Source organism: Canis lupus, chromosome 17 (assembly GCF_011100685.1).
Source record: "Canis lupus familiaris isolate Mischka breed German Shepherd chromosome 17, alternate assembly UU_Cfam_GSD_1.0, whole genome shotgun sequence".
Taxonomy (NCBI): Eukaryota; Metazoa; Chordata; class Mammalia; order Carnivora; family Canidae; genus Canis; species Canis lupus.
The window spans coordinates 15,044,542-15,065,062 of record NC_049238.1 but is presented as its reverse complement, the minus strand read 5'-3'; the positions used below and the strand labels follow the sequence as shown (position 1 = coordinate 15,065,062).

Sequence of the window (20,521 nt, the reverse complement as noted above, 5' to 3'; positions counted from 1 at the left end):
AGTTTACATGAGATACCATGATATATATTTAAAGGTATTATTTATTCATGAGAGACAGAGAGAGAGAGAGAGAGAGAGAGGCAGAGACATAGGCAGAGGGAGAGGCAGGCTCCATGCAGGGAGCCCAATGTGGTACTTGATCCTGAGATTCCAGGATCACGCCCTGAGCCAAAGGCAGATGCTCAACTGCTGAGCCACCCAGATGTCCTGATATATGTATTTTTTCCAATGAGATTTTTATAACAAGCTATTCAAAGGTTGTTTGGAAAAAGAGAATGGAAGACTTAAACAGTAAGGAACAAAAATCAGGTCCATAGAAGAGGCTCAGCTGGCATGATCTCAAGGAAAACTCTACCTTTGTGAGATTCAGCTACATTTGATCTCTGATCTTACTTATGGGGCAGTTTTGTGTGTCGTGAGGGTGAGGACATTACATGAATCTACTTTTTGGTAGAGATGATAATAGCCAGCTTTCCCATGACACTTTGCTATTTTGTAGGTACTTTCATATGCCTCTTGTTACTTAGTCTCATAAATTCTCTGAGATTTTTTTTTTTTAAGATTTATTTATTTATTCATGAGAGACACACACAGAGAGAGAAACAGAGACATAGGCAGAGGGAGAAGCAGGATCCATGCAGGGAGCCCGATGTGGGACTCGATCCCCAGGACTCCAGCATCATGCCCTGAGCCGGAAGGCAGATACTTAACCACTGAGCCACCCAGGCATCCCATCTGAGATTTTTTTAATTCTCATTTTGCAAAAGGGGAAAACTGAAGTTTGGAGTGGTTTGTCCGTGGATTGGTAAACCAGTAAGTGATGGGCCTGACATTTGAAACCAGATTCTTAAATCCTGTCTTCAGTGTTCTTTCTATAATACTCTATGTTACTCTGTTTTAAAATATGAAATATTAACCTAACTGATTCTCTTTAGATGAAAATGAAACTGAATTGCTTGGTGAATGTCACTGGAGCAATCAGTATTGCTGGAATTCATTGGTACCACGGCACAGAAGGTTATGTGGAGCCAGATTGCCCCTGCCTTGCTATTTGTTTTGACAATGGGAGGTGCCAAATCATGAGACATGAGAATGACCAAAGTATGTAATTTTTCTTTCTCTTTTTTTAGGGTAGAGAACTTACAAAATATCTTTCAATTGTTCTGAAGATTATAAAATTCTGTAGGCTAATTATTTTGCCATAGCTAATCTCACTTTTTTTTTTCTTTTTTGACTAGATCCTGTTTTAATTGACACTGGCATGTATGTGGTGAGTATCCAGTGGAACCACATTGGCAGCGTGTTAGCTGTGGCAGGCTCCCAGAAGGTTGTCACTCAGGATAAAGATGTAAACACTGTGCAGTTTTACACTCCATTTGGTGAGGTAAATGTCTTTTTTCTTTTCTGTGCAGTAAGGTAGGGGAAGAAAGAATGGAGGAAGAGGTGTAAACTTGTCACATTTTTGAAAAGGGACATTTTTTTAAAAAATTTTTATTTATTTATGATGGTCACACAGAGAGAGAGAGAGAGAAAGAGAGAAAGAGGCAGAGACACAGGCAGAGGGAGAAGCAGGCTCCATGCACCGGGAACCCGACATGGGATTCGATCCCGGGTCTCCAGGATCGCGCCCTGGGCCAAAGGCAGGCGCCAAACCGCTGCGCCACCCAGGGATCCCGAAAAGGGACATTTTGGGTAAAAATGTTGGAATATTAGGAATCTTGTCTTTGAGTAATATCCTCACTTGTAAGTCTTGATAGTTGTATTTTATCACGGAATTTAGTTTGTACTCTGTGCATTTAGAAAATGAGCTGTTTCACCTAAGAAATCACTGTGCAGGAGTTATTTTCTCTGTGATCTGAATGTGCATCTCTTTTTCCCAGCTGGTTTTCTTTTTTTTTTTTTTTTTTTTTTCAGAAAGGGAACACAAATAACTTTTAACAATTTTATTTGTTTGGTTTTCTTTTTTTTTAAAGATTTTATTTATTTATTCATGAGAGACACAGAGAGAGAGAGAGGCAGAGACACAGGCAGAGGGAGAAGCAGGCTTCATGCAGGGAACCTGACGCGGGACTTGATCCTGGGTCTCCAGGATCAGGCCCTGGGCTGAAGGCAGCGCTAAACTGCTGAGCGCCCCCAGCCTGCCCCCAGCTGATTTTCAAGTTGGTTTTAATGGAATTTAGTTTCAGCTTAATATTTTGGATTTTATTGTGATATATTAAATGTACATAGATATTAAACACAACATATCTGTCTCTCCCTCCTTAAGACTTCTTTTTTTTTTTTAAAAGACTTTATTTATTTATTTGAGAGAGAGAGGGAGGGAAAGGGAGAGAGGAGAGAGCAAGGAGGGAGAGGGGCAGACGGAGAGGAATGGAATTCCAAGCCGACTTCCTTGAGCTCAGAGCCTGATGTGGGACTTGATCCCAAGATACATAAGATCATGACTTGAGCTGAAATCACCAGTTGGACACTTAACCAGCTGAGCCACCCAGGCACCCCTCCCTCCTTCAGACTTCTAATAGTTTTAATTTGTTGAAGAATAACCAACTATTTTAAGAAAGTCTACCTTAATAACTAATCTTAGGTGATGCTATGTTAAAATACAAGCATTGTTTTAATAAATGCATGTGTTATCCTTCTCAGTAGTATTATTAATATTTTAAGATTTTGTTCATTTATTTGAGAGTGTGGCCTCTGCAGAAGGGGAGAGGTGAAAGGGAAGGGAGAGGGACAAGCAGACTCCTTGCTGACTGCAGAGCCCAGTCCTGGGCTCTCTCTTAGGAACCTGAGATCATGACCCGAGTAGAAACCAAGTCAGTTGATTAACCTGCTGAGCCACCCAGGCACCTCTAAGGAATTTAGTTTTTAAGGAGAATTTTATTGAAGTAGTAGTGGAAAATATCCAATAGGAGAATTAATATATTGTGAATTTTAAAGAATTTAGAAAGTGAGAACTTATTAGTAACTAAACTTGATAACTTTTTACCAATTTTATTTTCTGTCTCTAGACTCTATTTGGTCCCTGTTGTTTTTTTACAAATTCATCACAGACTTGAATAATATGTGTTTTTGCTACAGAAAAGCCTTACCCGGTTGTTTTAATATTTTAAAATACATTTTAGTAATTTCTCTGATGGAAAGAAATAGTATCAGCTTGTGCTTTTGAATCAGTATCTCAGAATACCCAGTTGAATGTGATGTAGAGAACAGATTGTACGTGCTAGTTAATGATATTTCTGATAGATGTTAAAAGCCAAGGAAGGGCAGTCCGGGTGGCTCAGTGGTTTAGTGCCACCTTCAGACCAGGGCGTGATCCTGGAGACCCAGGATCGAGTCCCATGTTGGGCTCCCTGCATGGAGCCTGCTTCTCCCTCTGCCTGTGTCTCTGCCCCTCTCCCTCTCTGTGTCTCTCATGAATAAATAAATCTTTAAAAAAAAAAAGAAGCCAAGTAAAAACAGAAATACAGTTCTCAAGGTTCCTAACTATTAAGAATCCAAATTTGTTCTTAATTCATGTTCTTTATTGGTAATTTTTGTCAACCACTGGCTTATTTATTATATTATTTTATCTGCTTATTTTTCTTAGTTCAACCTTCTTTAAGTAGAAAAACATGGATTCTAAGGCCTCCTTGTTTTATCTTGCAAAACAGTGTTATGTGTTAAATTGAAAACTGTAAGTTGGTTTGGTTGTGATTGAAGGTATCTAGCATAGTTCCTCAATGTATAATTAGTTGCTGAGTATTTTTTTGAATGAGTGAGTATATGGGGGACTTATTTTGGATTTATGTTATTAAGATCAGGAAGGTAACTTGGAAGGACATTATCTAAAATTTAAACCTAAGGGAACCTCAGGGAAGCATTTATTTTTGATTCAGAAGGCTTGAGTCTTCTGGCTCTTACCCTGTAGTCTTAGCCAGGGAAGGGGATAACAGAACATGCGTTTGTAGTCAAGTTGGCCTGGTTTTGGCTTTGAATTCTATTTCCTCAGTGTTGTCTCACTAGGAGAACTTATTTCACCCCTGAGACTCAGTTTACTTATGTTCTGAAATAAAGGTAACACCTCATGGCACTATTATAAAAATTACAGGAGATAACAATGAGGAAATGCCTAATCCAGTGCTTAGTGAGTGAATGCTTAACTACAACGTGGGTTTTCTCTCGTTGCTGCTGCCATCACCTGGCTGGCTTGCAGAGTTGGGAGATGGCCTTATTCTTCTAGGGTGGGCCCTTGATACCAGGAGTGCTGCTTGTGAGAGCCTGTCTTCTCCCTTTGATTTCATACAGGCAACAGGACAGATAGAATGGACCCTCCTAGGTTAAAACATTTTTAACCCCTCATCAGTTTCTCTGGCAACATGGAGTTTAATACATTAAATCTGACTTTCGAGTGTATCTGCTTAAGAACAAGGGACACCCCAGAACAATTTGTTAAACTTCTTTGGTCTGTCCCAAAAGCATAGATTTGCAATATTTTCTTTTTATGGCCACATTAAAATGTCTTTGTATTAACTTATTCATTTGTTAATTTAGCCATAAAATGGGCTATATTGAATTGAAAAGTGTAAGTTGGTTTGGTATGGTTGTAATTAAAAGTATGTAGCATGTCTTCATATATAAAGACATTAGCTTGAATGCAGGATACATTTATTTACTTAGTAGATATTTACTGAGTACCTGTTTGCCAAGCAGTCCATGAAGGGATAGGGACATAAATGTGAATATGATGAAGTTAGAGCTCTCAGGTAGCTCACTCTCTGAATTCTTTGGACCCATAGAAGGAGGGAGAAGGCAGGAAACAATATTAAGGTTGTGTCTTGGAGGATGGAGACCAGGATGCAGGAGGTAGAGTAAGGCCAGAGAGGCATGGGGAGAGGGAAGGAAGATCTCAAGCAGAAGAGATATATTATCTGGGCCAAAGGTTTAGAGGCACAGTAACATTTTCATGAGGGAGGATGCAGGATTATGGCTAAATAGTAAGTACTGAGGTAAAGAGTATAGTTTTGGGCCACATGGCAAGAGGCATTGTATACCCTGCTAAAGGTATGGGAAGAGGCTGGGAATGAGAAAAGAGATGAAAGGTAAAAATTGCAGTTAGACCATTACCATAGTTCATTCAGGAAAGGAGGCAGAGGCAGTGGAGGGTAGATGGGAGTGAAAGCAGTAAGCCTTCGTGACCAGTTGGCTGCAGGGGTTGAAAGAGAGGCCAGACTAAAGATTGCATTTATTCTACCACAATGCTTCATTCATTCCAAGAGGCACAATTTTTTTTAAAGATTTTATTTTTAAGTAATCTCTACACCCAACATGGGGCTCAAATTCACAACCACTGACTGAGCCAGCCACGTGCTCCCAAGACACAGAATTTTTTACAACTCAAAATTGGGATGAATCCTGTAATCAAAGTTAACCTATTTTAATTAACAATGTGTCTTATTCTTTCCTGAGTTGTACATAAAGATGCATATTTAGATCTCAGGCTTCTTAGATTTGATGAAATTAGATACTGAATTCTTTCACTTTTGTTCGTAAATTTCTCCTATAATGTATGTTTTTCATTATAAAAATTCAAGGAAAATAATTTTAAAGTGAGTAGTAACCTTTCACAAAATAATTTTTATACCACCTCTGATCTCTATGAAGTGATTGGCAATGTTTATTTTATTTAATTGTGATTCTTTAGGCTAAGTATAATTATTTTTTTCAGCATTTGGGTACTTTGAAAGTTCCTGGAAAGCAAATGTCTGCACTGTCTTGGGAAGGAGGAGGACTGAAAATTGCACTAGCTGTTGATTCTTTTATATATTTTGCAAATATTCGGCCTGATTATAAGGTGAGTATTGTGAGCAATTGTTAAAAAAAAAAAGCTGTATTTACTAAATAATTTTGTTATCGCTCAAAGTATAATGTATATTTTCTGCCTGTATTCATAGCCACTTTATTTTAGAAATCAGATGAAAGGAGGTGTTTTTACTGTGAAGACTTGATTTTTTTAAAGATTTTATTTATTCATGAGAGAGACAGAGGGAGAAGAAGGCTCCCCTGGGGAGCCGGATGTGGGACTTGATCCCTGGACCTCAGGATTGTGCCCTGAGCTGAAGGCAGATGCTCAACCATTGAGCCACCCAGGCGTCCCAGTAGGAAGACTTTAGAACCAGAAAACTCAGGCTCAGCATACTCAAAAGAATAATTGAAAAGAGATTGATGTAGGGTTTATTACAAAGGTACAAGCAGGCCTAAGGGGTCCAGTAAGGGATGACAGTACAAGCATCCAATGATTGGCAACAGTGGGCAAGATAAAGAAGTATTGTTCTTGGAACCCACTAGAGCTGTGGCTATGCAAGAGAGATTATCCTGTGGGAGCACAGCCTCTGCCGGCTTGCTGAGTAGAAAGAGCTCTGGGGAAGAAATACTTCAGCCCATCTCTCTACCTGCTCTGGTGCCTTCTATTGGCCAGACCCAGTGGGAAACCAGAAGGCAAGGTAGGCCCACATGATGGAGTTCACAGAAGTTAGTCTTCAGGGAAGAGAGCAGGGTAAAGAAAGGCAGAGAATAGATCAAAAGGGGAAAATGAGAATAAGCAGCATAATACTAAGCAATATTTTATCTTAAATTTAACATTTGACCCAAAACAGGTTTGGAAGAATGAGATTAATTAATCTGGTAAACTACTAAGAATATTTGTTATGAAAAACTTACTTCATTTTTAAAAGGCAAAACACCTTGGAGAACTGTCTGATTTTAGGGGTAAGGTGGGAAAAATATATGATGAGCCTGGAGCCTCTGATAGTGCCAGAAAGTAAGGAAGTGCTCAAAACACAAAAGGATGGGGCTTACCTGGAAGAGTTCCTGAAGGCCAAAACTAGAACAATTTTTTTTTAATCTTTTTTTTTATATTTTTATTTATTTATGACAGTCACACACACACAGAGAGAGAGAGAGAGAGAGAGGCAGAGACACAGGCAGAGGGAGAAGCAGGCTCCATGCACCGGGAGCCTGATGTGGGATTCTATCCCGGGTCTCCAGGATTGCGCCCCGGGCCAAAGGCAGGCGCCAAACTGCTGCGCCACCCAGGGATCCCAAACTAGAACAATTTGAGCAAGAATATAAATGATGTAGTATTGGATTGTAACTCACATTATAAAATAAATGCTCATGAGCAAAAACTGATCTAAAATAAACTAAATAAATGGGGGAGAAGAGACCAATATTCCTTACAGAAGTATTCGAATTACTTCAATACTACTACCCCAGCTGATACTCTGCTTCCCTCACTTGAATGGGAGTTGCATTTAGTGACTCACTTCTGAAGAGCAGAAAAGGGGAAAAAGAAAGTCACTTTATAGTGGAGAGACCTAGCAGATACCACCTTGTCCAGGTGATCAAGGCTGGCATCATCAGTGGTATCATACAGATATCATGTACCCCCTCATGCGGTGCATGAGAAGAGCGCTTCACTTCTGTGGTGGTCTCCCTGAAAACTGATAATCCTAATCTGAGCAGGAGAAAAACATCAGACAAATTGAAGGACATTCCACAAAATACCTAATCTGACCAGGGCTCCTTAAAACCATTTAGGTCATTAAAAATAAGGAAAGACTAAAAGTTATCACATTCCAGTGGAGTCTGAGGAGATATGACTACTAAATATAATGCATCCCAAATAGGATTCTGGGAGAGAAAAAAGACAATAGGGAAAAACTAATGAAATCCAAACACAGTGTGGAGTTTAGTTAATAAGACTGGATCAGTCCTGGTTTCTTAGTTGTGACAAATGTACCATGGTAGTGTAAGATGTTAATAATAGGGGAAAATGGGAGAGGAGTATAGGGAACTGTCTCTTATCTTCGTAACTTTTGTCTTTTTAAATTTTTTTTAGAGAGAGCACATGCAGAAGCAGGGATGTGGGGATACATAGGGAGAGGGGGAGAGAGAATCTTAAGCAGTCTCCATGCTCAGCGTGGAGCCCAACACGGGGCTCAATCTCACAACCCTGAGGTCACTACCTGAGCTGACATAGTCAGAGGCTTAACTGATTAAGCCACCTGGGCATCCCTGTCATTGGAACTTTGTATAAATCTAAAACTATTTTAAAGTAAAAATTTATTTTAGAAGGTACTCATAGTATAAAAGGAAATATGCCTTAGTTTTGAATAATAAACTCAGTCATGATAATATCAATTCCGAATATTGATTTATTCACAATTACATATGAATATATTGGGAGAGTTAGCCCCAGAGAAAAAAGTTCCATTAAGTTCTCTAAGTTCCACAATCAATACATATGTGATACGGAGGTAAATAACAAAATAGTCGAAGCTCAGAGTTGTTCATGGCTCTCCCTGGGAGGAAATTAGTCAGTGGGGTCTGCATTTTATATTTGTTTTAAATAAGCCATATAGAATTATTTAACTCTAAGCTATGTGCATGTGTTACTCTGGTGAAAACAAATGTAGAAAATGTGGATGGGAGAAAAAGCAAAGAATCTGTTTTTGAATTTTGGCTTGGGGGCCTAGGATTTAAACTTTCTAGGGACCAGTCATCCTGCTGTCCCCCATGCTGCTGTTAATGACTGACATTTTTACCACTGAAGCTTAAATCTCATAAATGAAAATAAGGAAAGTTAAACTAAATTGATCTTTGCAGTACATTCTTTGTTTGACAACTGTATTATTAATATTAGATTTTTTTGGTTATTTTAGTGAGAGAAGGTAGTAGGCTGAATGTTCAGTCCTATATTCTGTCTTGTATTGTCTTGTATAATGTTCTGTCTTATATTCCTGAAGAAGATATTTTGTCAGCACCCAAAAACCACATATTTATGGTATACAGTAAGATTTTTCTTTCCCCGTGTTAAATATTGTCTCTTTCTCTCTCTCTCCCTCTCTTCTTCCCTCCTGTTCTTTGCATCTTCCTTTCTTCCTAGTGGGGCTATTGTTCAAATACTGTAGTTTATGCTTATACCCGACCTGATCGTCCAGAGTATTGTGTTATCTTTTGGGATACAAAAAACAATGAGAAATATGTGAAATATGTGAAGAGTCTCCTTTCTATTACTACCTGTGGAGATTTCTGCATTTTGGCTACAAAAGCTGATGAAAATCATCCTCAGGTAGGTGTTCTTTATATGTTAAAGCTGAGATGGGTTAACTTTTACCTTCTCAAGCATAGCTTCTGTACAGGTAGGTACCACAGAGTATTGGGTCTACTGGCCATGCTTGTCTAGACCTCTGTTTTGGAAAATTATGTGACTCCATTGGTTCTTTATCCTGTACTTTTTTCTCCAATCAGCTAATCCATTAGCATTTCATATTGAGTGGCTGAATACAGTAGCTTTTTGCCTCTGAAATATATTTAAAATGTGATAATCCTTTGCTAAGTTAAAATTCTGCAGAAAAAATGAATATCCAGACATCTCAAGAAATTATGTAACGATAACCATTATAACACCTGGGGTAGCTTTGATGTGGAGAAATATACTTTTACTTGGAGTTACATTGCTTTAAAAATCAATGTCTCAGAGTAGAAAATAAATAATGTAAATAATACCTTTTAAAAAAGTATGGTAACAATTTAAATATTTGCAGAATCATAAATTTTTCAAAAAAGGCTTACCATTGTCCTTGGCCAGTTTATAAATTATTTTATCTTATTAAAAATAAAGAGTTTTTAGTTTAAGGTGGCCATCTGAACAGCCACCTTTGGCTCTGTTCTCTCCTAAAACTCACTAAAACAACAGTAAAGGTATTTAAAAAAAAAAAACTCATAAGCCCATAGGGACCAGAAAGGGAGAGGAAATGGCAGCATACTTTCAGAGGTTAAAGAGAAGGTGGATTAGTGGTAATTACCTTAGCAGACCTAAGAAAGCTGAATCCTAAGTCATCAATGGAGAAGGCAAAGAATTAACCAGTTTTTATCCCAGAATCCCAAAGAGACACAGGACTTAATGGTACCTGGTAGGAGAAAGAATCAAATGGAAAAACAATTTGGAAGTACCAGGGCTTATGCAAAAAGGAGAAAAAAAAAAAAAAAAGGCATGTAAAGAGTCCTATTTAGATAATCTGACTAATTCAAGAGAAAAGACCTCTTAAAGTTACTCCTGAGGAGTCCCCCTGGAAAGATCCCTGCCCTGTCACCTTACTATGAAGACCAGAGTCATGGGGCTCACCCATAAACAAATAGATTCCAAACAGCTTTTCAATGTCTTACTTTCTTTTTTTTTTTAAGATTATTTATTTATTTATTTATTTATTTATTTATTTATTTATTTATTTATTTATTTATTTATTTATTTGATAGAGACAAGCAGGGGGAACAGCAAAGCGAGAAGGAAAAGCAGACTCCCTGCTGAATTGAGAGCACTATGTGGGGCTTGAGCCGAAGGCAGATACTTTAACCATCTAAGCCATCCAGGCACCCCTTAGTGTCATACTCTTAAATAGAAGCAGATAGGCAAAGATTGTCAGACATTTGAGAAAAGCATTTCGTTTAACAGACACAAAGAAATAAACACCAGGGGAAAAGAATTGGGAGGATGCAGAGACTAATGCAGGGAGAGGAATAATGCAGAAGAATCATTTCAAATTCTCTTTCTAGAATTATGAGATACTACATCCAAAAAAGAAGGAAGGGATGCTATAGAAAAGGAAGTTCAAAATGATAATTGGGAATTACAAAAATGATAACAGCAATGAAAAATTTGGTAGAGGAGTTAGAAGATAAAATGAAGGAAAAACTCCTGTAAAGTGGAACAAGAAGGCAAGGAAGTGGAAACAGGAGTGAACAGATAAAATCAGAGGCCCAGCCTTGGAAATTCAGTGAACAGGCAAAGTGAAGGAGAGTAATTCTGAAGAAAAAATTCAAGAAAATTTCCCTTGAGTTTCTAGATTGACAGTGCCTAGCTTAGTGAGTAAAAAATATGTCCACATCGAGGCATATCACTGTGAAATTTTAGAACACTAGGGATGAAAAGATCCTATAAGCTTTCCGAAAAACAGACTTCATAGAGTCATTCAACTTCTCAACAGCAATACTTCGGAGAATTGTTTTTGAAATTTTGAGGGACAGTGATTTCTCATGTTGAATTCCTTATCATAAGCCAACTATGAATTACAATGAAGGTAGGAGACAGATTTTGCTTCCGGCATGAAGGTTATGGACACGGTGGCGTCACTGGTGTAGGTCTCTGTGCTCATCAAGCTTGGCCACTACTCCGCCTGTTTCTCAGTGTCACCTATGGAGCCAGGCTCAAGTTACCTGAAGCCTCCGGCAGAAGAGGAAAGAAGAGCAGCTGAGGAGCAAAAGGAGCAGGACAAACAGCAATGGGTTGATAAGATACACCTGGCCGAAGCCCAAGACGACAGCACACTAAAGTGAGCCTGCTTTTCTCTGGAACAGTGAGGATGAATAAAGCTTTCTGTGTTGTGTGAAGAAAATAAAATAAAATGAAGGCAGGAGAAAGGCATTTTTAGATGTACAAGGTCACCAAAAATTTACCTTCCAAGCTTTCTTATCTTAGATAGTTACTTCCGGATATGGCCAACCAAAATGAGGCCTAGGCCAAGAGAGAGGAAGAAACTGGATAACCCAACAACAGTGGTGAAGAGGGTACCAACTGACAGGGTGCGGCATGCCTCGGGCACCATCGGATGACAGTAGTCACATGGCTCCAAAGGAAACTCCAGATGATGTTAATAAAAGACTTAATGTGATTGAACCCTTGAGAGGAGACATACATACCTGGGAGGCAACTGGGAACTTGAGGCAGTAATGAATACAGAGGAACTAAGCAAAGGGAAAAAATAGACAATTACCAACCATAGGGAAAGCAAAATGCGCTTGAAAGGAGAGTAAATCGGGGTGTGCTTATAACTCAGCTTTGAATAGCTCTTACGTAGTTAAAATGATGTTTTTTTAATGAATTTTTTGATTACATGGATTATTTAATCGAAAAACCCTTTTATCTGGGGCATAATGACCATATTAACTCCTAAAATTCTGATCTAACAAAATTGTAAGTGGAAAGCTGGAGGGATGGAAGTGTGCCCCCTGTGTGATGGGAGGCTGGGAATGGGGCTGAAAGAGAGTTACATACCTCTCTGTGATAGTGGGAAGTCAGTAGAGAATATCCCAGATTGAAACAATAAAATAAGAAGTACCATCGTGAACACATTACTTAGGATTGTGGAGGTAAATATCAAAAAGTTGAGTTAAAGGATCTGAAAGTGGTTGCTTCAGGGAGCAGAAAATGGTAAGTTAGATGGGAATCTATATTTTTATTTATTTATTTATTTTTATTATTATTTTTTAAAAATTTATTTATTCATAGAGACACAGCTAGAGAGAGGGGCAGAGACACAGGCAGAGGGAGAAGCAAGCACCATGCAGGGAGCCTGATGTGGGACTCGATCCCAGGTCTCCAGGATCACGCCCTTGGCTGCAGGCGGCGCTAAACCATGCGCCACCGGGGCTGCCCGGAATCTCTATTTTTAATAAGAAATCTTATAGAACTACTTCATCCATTAACCTTGAGCATGTAGATTATATGTGGATTAGAAAATACAAGTTACTTGTGATATATATTTTGTGGCAGTAAATCAGCTTATTTTAAGTAGTGGAAGAGTAAATTATATTTCAGTATAATTTTTGTCATTTAGTTTAAAGAAATTTTAAAACATTTTTCTATTTTTCATAACATTTTAATTTTACTTTTTGATTTTTATTTTTATTAATTTTTTATTTTTTATTATTTTTTAAATTTATTTATGATCGTCATACAGAGAGAGAGAGAGAGAGAGAGGCAGAGACATAGGCAGAGGGAGAAGCAGGCTCCATGCACTGGGAGCCTGACGTGGGATTCAATCCCGGGTCCCCTGGGCCAAAGACAGGCGCCAAACCGCTGCGCCACCCAGGGATCCCTAATTTTTTAATTTTTTAAAAAAGATTTTATTTATTTTTAGGGAGAGAGAAGTATGTGTGCCTACATGTGAGCAGGGGGGAGGGGCAAAGGGAGAAGGAGAGAATCTCAAGGAGACTCCACTCTCAGCATGGAGCCCAGTGTGGGGCTTGACTTCAGCACCCTGAGATCATGACCATAGCCCCAATCAGGAGTCAGATGCTCAACCGACTGAGCCACCCAGGAGCCTCTAAATTTTTAACTTTAATTCCAGCATTATTAATATACAGTGTTATATTAGTTTCAGGTATACAGTATAGTGAGATTCAACAATTCTATGCATGACTCAGTGCTTATTACGATAAGTGTACTCTTAACCCCCATCATCTATTTCACCCGTTCCCCCACCCTCCTTCCCCTCTGGTAATCATCAGTTTGTTCTCCATGGTTAAGATTCTATTTCTTGGTTAGTCTCTCTCTCTTTTTTTTTTTCTTTGCTAATTTGTTTTGTTTCTGAAATTCCACATATGAATGAGATCATACGGTATTTGTCTTTCTCTGACTTATGTGTTGCTTAGCATAATACTCTTTAGCTCCATCCATGTTGTTGCAAATGACAAGACTTCATTCTTTTTTATGGCTGAATAATATTCCATTGTATATATCTATATACCACATTGTCTTTATCAATTCATCTATTGGATAGAGACTTGGGCTGCTTCCGTAGTTTAGCTACTGTAAATAATGCTGAGGTAAACATAGGGGTGCATGTATCCCTTTGAATTAGTGTTTTTGTATTTTTGGGGTAAATACTCAGTAGTGTGATTCCCGGATCATAGGGTGGTTCTATTTTTAAGTTTTTGAGGAACTTCCATACTATTTTTCACAGTGGCCGTACCAGTTTGCATTCCCATCAATAGCCCATGAAGATTCATTTAGTTTATATTTATGACATTAAAGAAGTTTTACTTGAGAAGCTGAAAAAAGAAAAAAGAAAAAAGAAAAAAAAAAAAGAAAAAAGACTATATGTAAATAGTACATGGAGAATTGGTTTATTTAAAATCATTATTTTTAAAAAAATAATTATTCTTATCAGAAGAACATCTAAGTAAAATAGTATTTTTAGCACAAAATATAGAAAAGGTGACTAACAGTAAGAAAAATGAAATCACTTTAGAATAATATGGTGTAAAGTGTGCATTATGCTTGTTTTCTCTAATATTAACTATTGGTAATTATGTTTGTGCTAGCCAGTAGGCATTGTAAGTAATTTTTCACTAGATTGGATTATGTTTTTTCTGAGTTAATTGATTTTTTTCTTAATTTCTCATGTCATTTTTATATTGCTTCAAAGGAGGAGAACGAGATGGGAACATTTGGTGCAACGGTAACAAATTAAATTAGTTCTTATATAGCTCATCATAGGATGAAAGTGAATTTTGAGGTTACAGGTGATCAGGAGTTTTAGAAGTATAGATAATGAAAAGTAGCTAGTGTACTTGTATTTCTTAGATGGCCTCTTAAAAACCACAGTATTCCATTATATTGAGGAATCAGCCTTGGTTTAATTTTAATTCATGTTTCCTTATGTTTAATGCTATGGAGTATATTCTTTGCACTTAACAATTTTATCAGTTATTTCCCAGTTGTGATACTTTAAAGAGATAAGCATGATATCTTAAGCATTGTTTCCTTTATTGTAAAGAAGCAGGAGTTCTGATAACTCTTTGTTTTTTATTCACAGTTTGTGCTAGTTCTTTGTAATTCTATTGGCACACCTTTGGATCCCAAATATATTGATATTGGTAAGGAAATGTTAATGCCTATTCTGTCTTTAGTCAAGTTTTATATGTAAAAACTAACTTAAAAACCTAACTATATTATTATTAGTTAAGAAGGTATTCTCTAAAGCAAGGATGACCGTTCTTCCTGGTTCGACAAGTCGAGCACCAGTTTATGCCTATTATCGTGGTAAAATTATCAATAATGCTCCACTTCACTGTCAGAAGTATCTTGTTTAATAGAGTGAATTATAAGGCTACTCTATCTAAACGCCCCACTAATCTCACAACTGCTATACTGCCATCATTTGCTTTCTTTTTATTTTATTTTATTTTATTTTATTTTATTTTTTTTTATTGGTGTTCAATTTACTAACATACAGAATAACCCCCAGTGCCCGTCACCCATTCACTCCCACCCCATCATTTGCTTTCAACGGGAAATATAATTGTATAGGAATTGGTATGCAGCGTAATGATTAGCATGTAATAAACTGAGGATTATAGAAAGCATTTTGCTGTTAAACCACTTCTATTATTAATAAACTGCTTGTAAATACCTCTCTTCCATAAAAACACTTTAGCTGCTTGTAAAAGTGTATTTGCCCTTTCCAGATTTTTCTAATGAAATCAGTCTATTAATAGGGACAGCTTTTAAAAATTCCTGACTTTTTGTTTTCTGAAGACATTACTTTAGATTTACCATTCTCTCTAGCCGACAGCTATGAGTCACCAGTAAAAAATTGCACATCTTACTCCTAAATTTTTTTGTTAAAAATCATTACTAAATATTTTGTTGCCATTGCACTGCAACTTCCAAAAGTAATATTTTTTTAAAAGTGTGGTAGTTTATTTGGATATAGTATTAGAAAAATTATTAGATTTCAAAAGCTAAAAAACCATTGAATTATTTTTTGAATCTGAGAGTGTTTTTTATAATTTATTTTTTTTTAGATTTCATAGTTAATCAAATGTTAGTGTCTGTCTTCTAAGTATATTTGGCTAAATTCTTTGGGGGATACAAGCAAATGTGAGAAATACTGGCTTCAAAGATTTTATGCTGTTTAGAGTCTTGGTAATTCACTTTTATAGTGAAACTTTTCAACTTCATGTCTTACATTCATTGTTACCATAGTATGCTTATATGTTTATAGATGTGCATACATGTATATGTTAGAGTTCCTTTTAAAGGCTTCACTTAAAATTATTACAGATTCTTGTCACGTGAATATCTTCTGTTAGAAACATAATGGTCTTTACGGTGTAAATTTTGCCAGTCTTTATATGCTTTTTCTTTTGATGTCAAAAGTTTTAACGTAAAATGATGATGATAAGGTTAGCCTCAAATTTTAATCACAGGTAGTCTTTTTTTTTCCCCCCATACCAGATGTCAACCCTTCACTTTCATAAAATAGCCAATACTTGAGGGCATGATTATTTGTATTTTTGAGTCTCGAAACCTTTTTTTTTTTTTTTTTTTTTTTTTTTTTTTTGCAGTCTCACTGGCTGGAATTTTAACAAATAGTTCTTTCATTGGTCTGCAGTAAACCCAGCCAAAGACTCAACATTTTTGTTTCATACATATCCTGTAAAATTCCTTTTTTCACTTTGTATGCCAAATTTTCATGAGAACCGGAGGCTAAAATGAAAAAAGTATATAACTGATGTTGTTCTGGAAAGTGTAATTTTTGTTGTGCTACGTACTCTTCCTCCTGACAAGCTCTATAGAAACTTTGTTTTTTTTTCCTTTTTTTTTCTATAGAAACTTTGTAAAAGAACTTTATGCATTATTATAGAAGTTTAGTTTGTGGCACTCTTGAACTATACGTGAGGACGTAGGTGCCCTTTTTTGATGCTCTTCCTTTGAGCCCTTAAAATACCTTTGGTGCTCTTCTATTCACAGTACTACTTTTTACTCTACACCGTGATTATTGATTCTCTTGTTTATCTTCCCCACAAGCTTTTGAACTTCTTAAGGATTTATGTCTTATTCATTTCTGTATCTCCTTTGCCTAACATGGTGCCTGCCCCATAACAAATGTTTATTGAATGTATGGGAAATATTTATTTTCTATCATGAAAATAGAGGATAATACATTTAACAAACCTTCAGTCAGTTTCAGGTACTGTACTTACTAAGTATCTGGAGCTAAAAGAAATTGACTATGAAACTTCCTGTAGGATATCTACACAAATAATGAAATACAGTTACTCTTTTGAACACTGGCTCACTGCTCCCCATCTGTCTAGGTTTTGTGCTGGGTATTGGGTAACTGGATGTTGGTGAGTAAGAATATCAGGGACATCTCTCCTACTTAGAGACAGTTTCATTGCAGCTGAATTTTGAAGGATAACTATTTCTTCAGGTGACATTTGAAGGAGAGAAAACAGCATTTGCAGAGGACCAAAGGCATGAAAGTGCCTGGAAAGTACCAGGTGCCTGTGCTTTAGCTATTTTGGTGGGAGCATGTCGGTGGCTTTCTAATGATGGTCTCTAACACATGCACTCTATATAATGTAGAGAAAGGCAATTTGATGAAAACATGTCTGTGCAATTTCAGTTTACCAGCTCTTTAAGGGGCTGAGAAATGAATGAGTAGGAAAGTAGGGGAACATTAGAGATGTAGACATTTATTTCAGGTCTCTGTTAAACTGTTATAAGCAGGTTTTACTTATATGTGAATTCCTAGATTGTTTTACATCCTTGCTTGGCTAGTAACTACTACCTCTCAGTGTTACAAAGTTCAGTTAATGGAAGAATAATTCTTTTTTACAAATTTGTTTCAGAGGTAGAATTTAGTGATTCATCAGTTGCATGTAACACCCAGTGCTCATTACATCACGTGCCCTCCTTAATGCCCATCACCCAGTTACCCCATACCCCCCACCTCCCCTCCGGCAGCCCTCAGTTTGTTTCTTAGAGTTCAGTGTCTCTTACGGTTTGCCTCCCTCGTAGTTTTCATCTTATTTTATTTTTCCTTCCCTTCCCCTATGTTCATTTATTTTGTTTCTTAAATTCCATAGGAATGAAATCAGGTGGTATTTGTCTTTCTCTGACTGACTTACTTTGCTTAGCCTAATACCTTCTAGTTCTATCCATGCCGTTGCAAATGGCAAAATTTCATTCTTTCTGATGGCTAATATTCTGTATGTATTACCACATCTTTTATATCCATTCATCTGTTAATGGACATCTGGGCTCTTTCCATAGTTTGGCTATTTTGGACAGTGTTGCTATAAACATTGGGATGCATATGCCCCTTCGAATCACTATGTTTGTATCCTTTGAATAAATACCTAGTAGTGCAATTGCTGAGTTGTAAGATAGCTCTATTTTTAACTTTTTGAGGAACCTCCACCCTGCTTTCCAGAGTGGTCGCACCAGTTTACATGCCCACCAACAGTGCAAGAGGGTTCCCCTTTCTCTGTATCCTTGTCAATATCTGTTGTTTCCTGAGTTAATTTTAGCCATTCTGACTGGTGTAAAGTGGTATCTCATTGTGGTTTTGATTTGTATTTTCCTGATGCTGAGCGATGCTGAGGATTCTTTCATGTGTCTGTTGGCCATCTGTAGGTCTTCTTTGGAGAAATGTCTTTTCATGTTTTCTGCCCACTTCTTAACTGGATTTTTTGTTTTTTGGGTATTGAGTTTGATAATTTCTTTATAGATCTTGGATAGTAGCCCTCTATCTGATACGTCATTTGCAAATATCTTCTCCCATTCTGAGGGTTGCTTTTAGTTTTGTTGACTGTTTCCTTTGCTGTGCAGAAGCTTTTTATCTTTTTTTTTTTTTTAATTTTTATTTATTTATGATAGTCACACAGAGAGAGAGAGAGAGGCAGAGACACAGGCAGAGGGAGAAGCAGGCTCCATGCACCGGGAGCCCGACGTGGGATTCGATCCCGGGTCTCCAGGATCACGCCCTGGGCCAAAGGCAGGTGCCAAACCGCTGCGCCACCCAGGGATCCCAGAAGCTTTTTATCTTGATGAAGTCCCAGTAGTTCATTACTGCTTTTGTTTCCCTTGCCTTTATAGATGTGTCTTGCAAGAAGTTGCTGTGGCTGAGGTCAAAAAGGTTGCTGCCTGTGTTCTCCTCTAGGATTTTTATTTTTTTTAAGATTTTATTTATTCATAAGAGACACACAGAGAGAGGCAGAGACATAGGCCCCTTACCAGGAACCTGCTGCGGGACTTGATCCCAGGACCCCAGGATCTCGCCCTGAGCCAAAGGCAGATGCTTAACTACTGAGCGACCTAGGCGTCCCTCCTCTAGGATTTTGATGGATTCCTGGCTCACATTTAGGTCTTTCCTCCATTTTGAGTTTATTTTTGTGTATGGTATAAAAGAGTGGTCCAGTTTCATTCTTCTGCATGTGGCCATTCAATTTTCCCAACACCATTGGTGAAGAGATTGTCTTTTTCTTAATAATTTTTCCCCAATAATAATTCTAAATATTTGAATTTTTTTCCAGATAATGAATAGTTGAAGTGCTTTTATCCTGGTTGTGTTCTTTTTCTAAAGTGTTCTGTTAAAATTTGCATTCTTACCTTTTTCTTGGAGGCTTAGTTCTAGGAAACTAAGAACCAATCCACCTGATTGGGTTAGATCTTTTAATGAAGATCTAGCATAATTTTTGTAGATGGAATTATCTACCTATATGAATTTGCTGAAATTACTACCCTACTGATTCAAAAGAATGTATGTTTCAGATACATTTATATTGACCAGTAGGTTTGTGTGTGATTTTATTATAAAAACCTATGTAGGTATAAAAAGTTAAGACAGTAATAGTAACCACATCTAATACTTATTAATCCTTAATGAAAAGCTATATGCCATAGTGGTTAAGGACATGGCTTCTGGAGTCAGATTAACTGGGCTTGTGTTCTACCTTCTACTTTCCATATGTGTGCTTTAGCAAGTTATTTAACCCCTGCATCTTTCTGTGTCTTCACCTGCTAAATGGGGATAATAATGCTTGCCATATGGAGAGTTGTGTGTGTGAGAATAGGTACTATGAAGTATGTTCATTATATATTAATACAATTATATAGTGTGTGTATTATAATTACGTAATTATAATTACTATATCATTACATGTACCTCTCATATATATATATGTATGTATACACACATATATATTTAAATTCAAGAAATATTGGCTTTGAAGTGATTATTAAACATTCTATTCCAGGCACCACACTATGCTTTATTTTTACTATCTCTTTTAATCTTTAAGCAGCTGTATAAGGTTGGTATTATTATCATATTCAGTTACAGTAAATAAACTGCGGTTCAGAGAGAATAAGTGATATATATAAGGCCACAGGTTAATAAGCAAGCACCTGTCACTTGAATCCCAAAGCCTGACTCTTTCCATGAACCATAAACATTTTAATTTTGAATTAATCAGGCTAACGATTAGTTATTGTGGTTATTTAGGATGTATCAGAAAGGAACATGAATATAATTTACAGTTGTAGGTAAATAGTGGTTAGAGGAATGCTTTTATATGCTTAGGAAAAATTATATTTCATTAGAAAATAGTTAAAAATTTTGTGAGCTTCCTTCAAATCATACTCCGAGCAGAATAGTCAGCATTAGAGTATCTATGCTAGAATTTACTAAACATTTAACAAATGTACTAGGACTCAGTGAAAAAACGGAGTCCAAGAAAGCTGAGCAAAGCTTGGGCCTGGCAGGCTCGCTCATCCCACTAGGCGCTCCCCAGTCCTTTAGGACTGCCTTTCAACCACTTGTTCCCTACAGGAAAGGCTCTGGCTCCCTCTAGAGTTCAGCATCAGTATGTGTTTTGAATAGAAAAATGTTTAACAATTTTAATGAAA

The 20,521-nt window shown here is 37.1% G+C and overlaps 1 protein-coding gene and 1 long non-coding RNA gene across 3 annotated transcripts in view; one reads left to right on the top strand and one right to left on the bottom strand.

Moving 5' to 3' along the window:
- LOC119877150 overlaps positions 1-20,521 on the bottom strand; it is a 60,625-nt gene that overhangs the window by 6,082 nt on the left and 34,022 nt on the right. The window contains exon 3 of one of the 2 annotated variants that reach the window (XR_005372156.1): positions 11,737-11,781. The exons of the other annotated variant lie outside the window; for it this stretch is intronic. This is a non-coding gene — a long non-coding RNA (uncharacterized LOC119877150). The remainder of the gene's footprint in view (positions 1-11,736; positions 11,782-20,521) is intronic. 2 annotated transcript variants of the gene reach the window in all.
- Positions 1-20,521, top strand: part of WDR35 (WD repeat domain 35) — a 58,254-nt gene that overhangs the window by 9,431 nt on the left and 28,302 nt on the right. Inside the window, exons 7-11 of the mRNA XM_038560847.1 lie at positions 936-1,101; positions 1,239-1,384; positions 5,705-5,830; positions 8,924-9,109; positions 14,637-14,697. Of these exons, the coding sequence (XP_038416775.1) occupies positions 936-1,101; positions 1,239-1,384; positions 5,705-5,830; positions 8,924-9,109; positions 14,637-14,697 (685 nt within the window). The remainder of the gene's footprint in view (positions 1-935; positions 1,102-1,238; positions 1,385-5,704; positions 5,831-8,923; positions 9,110-14,636; positions 14,698-20,521) is intronic.